The sequence below is a fragment of the Lipotes vexillifer genome, unplaced genomic scaffold (genome assembly GCF_000442215.2).
Source record: "Lipotes vexillifer unplaced genomic scaffold, Lipotes_vexillifer_v1.1 scaffold149, whole genome shotgun sequence".
Taxonomy (NCBI): Eukaryota; Metazoa; Chordata; class Mammalia; order Artiodactyla; family Lipotidae; genus Lipotes; species Lipotes vexillifer.
This window is the reverse complement of record NW_006779962.1, coordinates 2,309,863-2,319,952: the sequence shown is the minus strand read 5'-3', so window position 1 is coordinate 2,319,952 and position 10,090 is coordinate 2,309,863. Positions and strand designations below refer to the sequence as shown.

Below are 10,090 nucleotides of genomic sequence, written 5' to 3'. Positions count from 1 at the left end.
AAAAAAAAATCATCTAGCAGGCTTCCCTGGTGGCGCAGTGGTTGAGAGTCCACCTGCCGATGCAGGGGACACGGGTTCATGCCCCGGTCTGGGAAGATCCCACATGCTGCGGAGTGGATGGGCCCGTGAGCCATGGTCGCTGAACCTGCGCGTCCGGAGCCTGTGATCCGCAACGGGAGAGGCCACAACAGTGAGAGGCCGGCGCACCACAAAAAAATAAATAAATAACGTTTACGTATTTCTTTTAGAATCCCCCACAAAAGAATATATATCCATGCTGAAGTTGCCTAAGGAGAAGTGAATGTGGGTAAAAAGTTATATTTATGTTTTCATTAAATTTGGCATGCTTGGTCTTTACTGAGTCATCCTTTCATAAAGAAGGTAAGATTAGAAACACTAGTACAGATTCTCCCTGATCAGCCCAATAAAACCATGAGCAAAACTAAGCTGGCTCTAATAACAAACGTGACAATTTGAGACCCTACTTTCTAGACTATCTGGGGAGCGCTGTCCAAGGGAACTTTCTGGGATGATGGAAATGGTTTTATACCGTAGCCACCAGGCAGCTCTTGAAGTATAGCTAGTGGGACTGAAAAACTGAATTTTTAATTTTATTTAAGTTTCATTAATGTAAATGTAAAGAGCCACACTTGGCCGGCAGGCAGCCACCATCGTGGACGGTGGAACCCTAGAGAACCAAAGTGAAATGAGAAACCAGGCAAAAGGGAGACAGTGGGATAGGGGAAGCTTTCTGCAAAATTTTAACTATCATGTCATTAGAAATTTACCTCCTTTAGGTTCTAGTCTTGATTCTACCACTAGCTGGGTATTTCAACGTGAAAAAGTAAGTTAAGGGACTTCCCTGGTGGCACAGTGGTTAAGAATCTGCCTGCCAATGCAGGGGACAGGGGTTCAAGCCCTGGTCCAGGAGGATCCCACATACCGTGGAGCAACTAAGCCCATGCACCACAACTACTGAGCCCGTGTGCCACAACTACTGAAGCCTGCGTGCCTAGAGCCCGTGCTCCGCCACAAGAGAAGCCACCGCAATGAGAAGCCTGCACACTGCAACGAAGAGTAGCCCCCGCTCGCCGCAACTAGAGAAAGCCCATGCACAGCAACAAAGACCCAACGCAGCCAAAAATAAATAAACTAATTTTTAAAAAAGTAAGTTAACTTCCTTGGGCTCAGTTTCTTCTTTTATGAAAGTAAGGTGCTGAGCTAAACTCTAAAGGTCCTTTCCAATTTAAAATTCTGACTCTGTGACCAAAACCATAAAATGTTCACTATGTCCTCCACATCATACACCCAAATTCTTACAGTGACACTAGTATTTTCAAAGTGCACCATCATCGCAATATTCAGCAAATAGTTTATTACCATCTGATTGCTTCTCCATGGTGTGAAGTATTGACTGCATAAAATCATTCTGTTTGTTTGAGCCCAACAACAGTGAATCCATGGCTTGCTCCTCAAGAATGGTCAGCAACATGCAAATACCTGTAAGATCATGTATAGTTTTCTTGAATTGATTAAGTAAAACTCTTCTAATGCCTTCTCCAGTTTAGTTGGCAAAAGAATAACAAGGCAGTAAGACGAAACAAAACAGTATCCAGTGCCTCAGACACTGAAGTCTGAGACGTTCATATACAACTCCTCCTAAGAACACAACTTTAGACTGAATAAAAAGGGAAAATGGCACAAACTTGGTTAGAAAACCATTTCCAAAATGACTACCACACAATTTGTATCTCATAAAATCAAAAACCCCTTAAATTTTAAGATCACTATATTTCAAGTACCAATCACTGCCAAATATACACATGACTGTAAGACTCTGAATCAATGAAGTAGGACAGAAATATTTTAAGTCAATATACAACCTGATGAAAACCAAAGTTAGTATCTCTTTCTTCCAGGAAATATTTTACAGATGGGAAAAGAGGTATTAAACCTGTTTCAATAGATCAAAACCCTATTAAGGTCAGCTGCTATGCTAATACTGTAACATCTAATACTGCCTTAAATAGAAGATCTATTTGCCATACTTGAAAATGTACCTCTTACACAGATGATTTCTAGGATAAAAAATGTTTAAAGACAAGATGTTGTAATAGTCAATTTAATGACAGAACAAGAATTGGGAACTATGAAATCCTTTATTTAGCAATTTTGATCAGATTACCAAAAGAGATCCCTTCCCTTGCAGGATAATCATAAGAAATATTGGAAAATACCAATTATATTTGTGTAGGAACAATACTCACCTAGCCAATAGTTTTTGTAGTTGGCAGCATCATACATGTGTGAAGGCAGAAGAATCAGTTTACCCTTCTCAAGGACAGAAGAAGTATAAATGTCTGGACTTTCTAAAAGCCCCAACTCAATGACTTTAAAAAGGCAAGTCAAAACCTCCTCTAAGTCATAATAATCATCTCTGTCCACTTTTCCCAAGTTTCTTGCGGTCAGGATAGCCCAACGCCGAACCTAAAAGCATAACACATTCATTACTTCATTTTACACACAATTGTCTACATACAGCAAGCATATAGTTAAAATAGGATTCTCTACAGATTATAAAAGACACGAGATACATCAACTCTACTTTAAAAAAATCATTACACTGTATAACTTAAACTTATACAGTGCTGTATGTCAATTATACCTCAATAAAACTGGAAGAAAAAGACAATCATACAGAATAAAGTACTTTAGGAAAAATACATGATTTTCAGACATTTAAAGGAAATAAACCAAAAGGTCCATGATGACAGAAAAAAAAAAAAAGACAGAAGATACTAATTACAGTTGACCTTTGAACAACACATATGGGTTAGGGGCACCTACCCTCTGCGTAGTTGAATATACTAATATAATTCAAGTACAACATAGTTGGCAGCCCTCCATACCCCGGTTCTGCATCATGGATTCAACTAACCCCGAACTGTGTAGTACTATACTACATGCTATTAAAAAGAATCTGTGTATAAGAGGACCCATGCAGTTCAAACCCACGCTGCTCAAGGGTCAACTGGAATGCGATGTGTGAACCTTGCTTGATCCTGATTTGAACTAACCCTAATAAAGCGTTTGTGAGATAATAATTTCCACTCACTTAAACACTGACTAGAAATATGATCTTATTATTACTATTATTATAAGTGTGTTGATGTAATTGTTTTCTTTTAAAAGCACTTACCTTTTTGATACATGTACTAAAGTATTTTATGGATGAAATGCTCTGATGTCTAAGATTTGCGGTAACTTAACAGGAGTAGAATATTGACCACATATTGATAACAGATGAAGCACAGTGATGGATATATGGGGGTTCACTACACCAATCTATTTTTTGTATGTTTGTAATGTTCCATAATAGAAAGTTAAAAAAAGGGAAGAAAAATGAAAAGAGAAACCTCAGAAGAAATCAAAGGTCACCTCTATATGGCAATATAGCATAAGGAAGTGATTTTAAATTTATTCTGCACTACAAATTGAATTTAGTGATCACAACCAACCTTAAAAACTAAATAAAATTTTAAAAAATCAGTGGGCAACCTTCATTTTAACAGTAAGTACCGTCTTGTGAAATGTTTAGGTCACATACGTATATATATGTGTGTGAACTCGATGAAGAACATTTTTACTTAGGTTATGGGCAGAAAAGTTTACAAAACATAGAACCAGTGGACAAAAGAATGGGCTCTATGCCAACATAATTAAGTAATGAATTTTAAGCTATCAAAAAAATACAAAGGAATCAATGAGTCTATAACTTATAACAAACAGATGAATAAATGAAGAGCAGGGAAAATGGCTCTTGATTATAGTACAATCAATGTCAAGTGCTGACTGGTAAATATGTAAAGTGCTGGGGTTGAAATTATTTTGCAACCTTAGAAAAACTGGCTCAGGGAAGAACCATCAGGTAATGCTAAATTTAGGAGAAAATTTCGGTGAGGAGTAAGGTATTTATGTGATCTTAGAGTACTTAAGAAATAGACATTGTACAGTGAAGAAACTGGACAACACCTCAACTAGATGATCAAAATTAACATCAACATGAGAGGCCGAATGACACGGCATGCCTGTGTATCTGACACCCTGAGAAGGACATAACATCCATCACTTATGTAGTACTCCAGCTGGAACGTATAACCAAAGCCTAACCATGCGCAAGCATCAGACAAACCCAAAACGAAAAGCATTCTATGTTTTGTAAATGGGAGGGAGGCAGAAATGACTATTCTTCAGAAATGTAATTGTCATAAAAGACAAAGAAAGGCTGAGGAAATGTTACAGATTAAGGGAGACTAATGTAACACAGCTACATGTAAATCCTGATCCTGGTCTGGATACTGAAGTACAGGGGGAAAATGCTACAAAGTACACTGGACCACATGACACAACTGGAAAACAGGCCTTACTGTATCAATGTTAAATTCACTGAAGTTTATAATATTGTGAGAATATACTTATTCTTAGGAAATACACACTGAAGTATTTAGGGGCAAATGGCTATGATATATGCAACCTACTCTCAAATGGTTCAGAAAACAAACAGCTTTGTAATTAACTGAAAGCAAATGATAGAACAAATGGAGTGAAACATTAATAATTGGTGAATACAGCTAAAGAGTATACAGGTGTTTTCTACTTTTTTATTTTTGAGAATTTTCTGAAAATTTTAAAGTATTTTCAAATAAAAACTTAAAAAAAACAGCATTAGGGCTCTGGAGTCAGGCTGCCTATATACAAATCCGTCACCATACTAGCCTGTGTAACTGTGGTTAAGTCTCCTGACTCAGTTTCCTCACCTCTAAAAACACATACATAATGAAGAATACAGTCATTCCTGGCTCTGCAGACCCAGTCACCAAGCCTGCAAGTGCTTGGCCCACGTCCTGGTTGCTCAGCTGGACCAGCTTCCTCTACTGGTTCGCAGCTTTAAGAAAGCCAGTCCCAGAGAGCAGTTGGCTGTACTTTCTGTCAATCTTCTTTCACAGGCAGGAAAGCCCCACCCTTATTTTAAGCACAGGCCTTGACTCTGGTTCTACCCTTGCCTGGAGTATATTTGTATTTCTTATTATCATGCACAAACTCAGTCCCCTGCTACCTACAGCCACCCAAGCGTACATACAGGTTTCCACCATTTATCACTTTGTATTTCTGTTCCATTACTGGTCCAAAGAAACACTTACTTTTGAAAAGTGTGATTATTATACCTTTTAGAATTCCACTTTTTGAATTTTTTTCTATCATTGTTTGGGTTTGGCACAGAGGAGACTGAAATTCACCACCATTCTGACTGGAAACCCCATTACCACGTTCTTTCTTTGCCACTTAAAAAAAAGCCTCTTTACTATCCTTCTATTGGCAGAGCAACCCTCATGGCTATTGTCTTAACGTTGTGTAACTCAGTTCTAGAGGCCAACGTGCACAGGTCCTACTGCACACGCTGCCTCGCCACATGATGAGAAGTCCTCAAACTCCAGCAATCAGCTCAAAGTCAGTTTCCGAGCCTCTGGTGTCGCTCTCTGCTTCTGCCTACCTGCTGTTCTGATTCTCAGTTCCTCTTCCTGTCTGGCACCTAGGAACTGAATTTCCTTGCCCTCCCCTCTACCCCATCCCCTGTTAAAAATCTCAGCTATTAGCAAAATAATTATTTCAAGTGTTTTAACTGGTATTTCCACGTGCTTGGAGTGGGGCAGGCAAAGCAAGAAACGCAAGAGAGAACAGTCCTTCTTCATTAGTTCAGGTCAACACGCTGGAGTTCAGATTATCCCCTCATTTGTCTTTTAAACTGAAGCATCACCTGTCAGAAGTGTTTCCCTACTCTCTTAACTCTCTTCTTTGAGCCCCCCCAGCACCCCCTCCTTAACTGCAGTAACGTTACAACAAGGGAATCATTTTGGCAAATATTTTAAACGAAGTACAACAGAAAACCTCTATTATAGTTAATATCTACACTACAGGCGCAAAAATAAAACCTTCCTTCGTCCACTGCCTAACACTCACACTCACCATTTCATTGGGATGGACCAAAAACAAATAGATCCCTGGATGTTTGTCAAAAACCTGAAAGGAGCAGTTAGCTTGTTCCATCCGGCAAAGTGCTTCAACGCATAATTCATCTAAACAGAAAAAATAAGGCAGTAAACATAAGACATAAATCTTATCAACTTATCAAGATTCCCTAAATTTGGATCCTTTGGTTGCTCTGTAAGTGAATGAAAAGTTGTTCCTTTTTTTTTTTTTAAACTGAGGCATAAAAATGCTGTAAATGTAGGAATGGTGAATGAAAAGTTGTTCCTTTTTTTTTTTTTTAAACTGAGGCATAAAAATGCTGTAAATGTAGGAATGATATTTAGCTGCTGAAAGACCGGTAGGTTGATCATAGTGTGTGCCTATGAATTGCTCTGACTTTCCTAGTACAAACATCTTTTTTCACACTGGGCATAATTATCTCCAGAGGGCATCTTCTTAGAAGTATGGCTATAGGTCCAATTCCATTAGCATTTTACATTCTGATCCATGAGGACTTTATCTTGTACCACAGTGATAAAATCAGCTTTGCCTCCCAAATGGCTATTTTGTCCTACTCTCAGTTACTGAGTAATCCATTTTCTCCACTGGTTTGAAATGTTATCATCACCAAAGAGTAAATTCCCCAAATATATTTGGTTTACTTCTGGACTCTCTACACTGTTCCATTAGTCTATCTGTACCACCACTATCCTAATCCCTGTTGCTTTATGGAAATTTCTTCATCACTCTTTCAGAAGTATACTGAATAGACTCATACATTTACCATATCAGATGAATCAACTTTATTTTGTCAAGCTTCAAAGAATATTGTAGTGACAGTGGTTAGCTTTGGGAAGGAGGAACAATGACTGGAAAAGCAAGAGGAGAGCTCCTGGTGTGTTGATGATGTTTTGTTTCTTGACCTGGGTGCCAGCTATACAAGTGTGTTTAGTTTATGAAAAATCAAGCTTATATACTTTTCTGGATATGGTACTCTTTAATAAATGTTTGAAAAATGACTTGTTAGAATTTAAAAATCTAGTTATTTCGAATTTATTTACAAAGCACTGATTTATCTAATAAATCTTTAGATATATTTTTCAATTTACTGAAAATACAGAGGACAGAGAAACAAGTCAAATAACATGACAAGGAAGAAATCAGAAAAGTCCAGGAAGCACATTATTCTTTAGGGCAACCATTTGGTCGCAGCAAGTCAAAGTTATGACAAAAGAGAAAAAAAATCTATCTATCTATATCTATATCTGTGCACATATATCTAAGAGTAAACTATTCTGGATTAAAAGAGATGTAAGAAATATGGAACCAAATGCACAGTCCCTGATTGGACTCTAATTTAAATAAATCGTCCAAAAAACACATTTTGCAACTACTGGGAAAATCTGAATGCGGACTAGATATAGTAGTGGGTGCCTTAAAGGTATGTTATTTCATTAGATTTGATAGATCAGGAAAACGTCTTCAAGAGATTCATATTAAGAAATGCAAATATAAATGACCAAAATCTAGGCAGCCATAATATGCTATGCCATAGTGATTACTGAAAATTACTACAGACCAGTGGTTCTCAACCTGGCGATTTTGTCCCTCACTGGCCCTGACCCCCAACTCCCAAGGGACATTTGGCAATATCTGGAGACATTTTTGGTTGTCACAACTAGGGAGAGCAAGTCACTACCAGCATCTAGTGGAGACAGGCCAGGGATGCTGCTAAACATCCTACAATAAACAGCACGTCCCTCACCGACCAAGAATTATCCAGTCCAAAATGTCAACAGTGCCAAGTTTGAAAAACCCTGCTACAGACAAATTCCAAGAATGAAAATTAATTGAATGGATAGATGAATAAATATGTGATAAAGCAAATACAGCAAGATGTTAGCAACTGTAGAATCTATGTGGTGTGTACATGGTATTCACTGTGTAATTCACTTTTCTAGGTTTGGAAATGCTCAAAATAAAACGTTTGGAAAAAAAAATAATAAGTATCCTAATCATATGTTTAAGAAACAGATTTTCAATATAAACCCAAATTCTTACAATTCTTTTTTTTCTTACAATTCTTAAAATTAAAAAAAAGGATGCAACTGTGAAACACCCAAGATACTCACTAACACGCTCATGTAAAAGCAAATAAGGATATTTCAGTATTTCAAGAAGAGGAACTCGAAGCTTATTTTCAAAGTCTTGGCCAGTAAAGTCAAACGGCTGTGCCTCTCCATTGTTGTCTACTATATATAACTCGTCATCGTCTCCAATTTCTGCCTTCATGGCCTTTTCAAAGTGATTTATGAGACGTGAGGTTTCTAATTCCCATAAAACCTACAGGAAAAGAAAAACGGGCAGTGTGCTTTATATCTTATTATCAACAAAATATACTGGATGTGATGATCCTTCTAGAAAGCCTTTTCCTAAGTATAAAAATTCAGAAGTTTAAAGAAGTACTAAATATCATATATTAGATTTAAAGAAAACAGTCACTAAACATAAAAGTGGCTTTTATGATACATGAACGTGAGTACATAGAGCATGAGATGTTTAAAACATTGCTCTTGCAGAGTTTTGCTATCAACAGCTCTGTCAACTATACTCTATTGAAAAGGAATGAGAAGTTGGAGCTTCTTTACCAAGGCACAAGCTGGGCCTTCTCTGACTTCCCTTCTATGTTCCAGCCATAGGTAACTACCTTGACACATCAGCTTCAGCATAAAGACAGTGGTTAGCTTCATAGCTAGGAAACTTTGTAAACGTAAAAGTTTTCCTCAAAAGGTTCATAACTAATCATCCCCCTCCTCTTTTCTATATTATTATACATATCTCTATGGTCTATATTCCATTTTTCATCAGATAAATATAATAAACCAATATTCAAAGCCACATATTTAAAATTATATGTTTCACTTTGGTTACTGTGAATGAAAAAATGCTTGTCTTTATTGATTTATAGCACTTACCCATTAAAAAATGAGGAGAGGGGAAAAAAAAGAACTATTAGCCAATAAAAAATAACCCAAGCCATTCAGATACCTGGCTGTTAACAATGTCAAACACAATGACATTAAAACATGAACCCCAAAAAACTCCATACGTCACTTCATTTCATGAAACTGTTTCACATCAAAATGACTAAAAGTGGAGGATTATAAAATTCTGCTATTCTGCTATAAAATTCTGAAAATTAGATTTCAATTCAATTCCATCAATCAATAAGCATTTAGGGCTTCCCTGGTGGCGCAGTGGTTGAGAGTCTGCCTGCCGATGCAGGGGACACGGGTTCGTGCCCCGGTCTGGGAGGATCCCACATGCTGTGGAGCGGCTGGGCCCATGAGCCATGGCCGCTGAGCCTGCGCGTCCGGAGCCTGTGCTCCGCGGCGGGAGAGGCCACAACAGTGAGAGGCCCGCGTACCGCAAAAAATTAAAAAAATAAAAATAAGCATTTACTCAGCACCTACTATCTACCAGGCAATGAGTTAGATACTAGAAGTATATTAGCATTCACAGTTTAAATCACATTGTCAGTTCCCTGAATGCTTCCAACAGAGTTCAAATTTATTCTCTTCCTAGTTATCAAGCTCTGAAAAATACTGCCCAATTAATGTAAAGTACCTTATGTAAGCATGGCAATTCATCCCTTGCTTTGTGGTATTCAGCCACACACTCTAAGCAGTAGCAGAGGTCTTCATCAGCTGTTCGAAATTCACTGGAGTGGGTCTCAGATGCATAGTGTTGCAGGAAGTCAATGGTGGAAATACCACCTGGTGTACACCAACAACACGTGCTCATTCTGTACCTGTATCCAGAAAAGAAGACATGGAAAGACTAAAGAAAAAAACCCCACAACACTTCAGGCCTATTCTGGTGGAGAATGGGTACATTTCCTACTAATGATCATGTCTTCAACTTACAATGTGCCTCGACCATATCCAGAACATTCTGCTGGCCAGCTTATCAATCACTGGCTAAACTCAATCTGAGCCTACTCGTAAAAACTTTACCTGTGACACATGAAAAATAATGAAAGCAGTTAGTAATAAACATCATA

General features: G+C 37.9%; 1 protein-coding gene across 1 annotated transcript in view; it reads right to left on the bottom strand.

Moving 5' to 3' along the window:
- The window catches only part of SETX (senataxin), a 64,516-nt gene extending 54,685 nt beyond the window's left edge, over positions 1–9,831 (bottom strand). Inside the window, exons 1-5 of the mRNA XM_007453112.1 lie at positions 9,655–9,831; positions 8,160–8,370; positions 6,025–6,134; positions 2,268–2,487; positions 1,381–1,500 (exon numbers count right to left, since the gene is read on the bottom strand). Coding sequence (XP_007453174.1) covers positions 1,381–1,500; positions 2,268–2,487; positions 6,025–6,134; positions 8,160–8,370; positions 9,655–9,831 — 838 coding nt within the window. The remainder of the gene's footprint in view (positions 1–1,380; positions 1,501–2,267; positions 2,488–6,024; positions 6,135–8,159; positions 8,371–9,654) is intronic.
- Between the last annotated feature and the right edge of the window lie 259 nt (positions 9,832–10,090).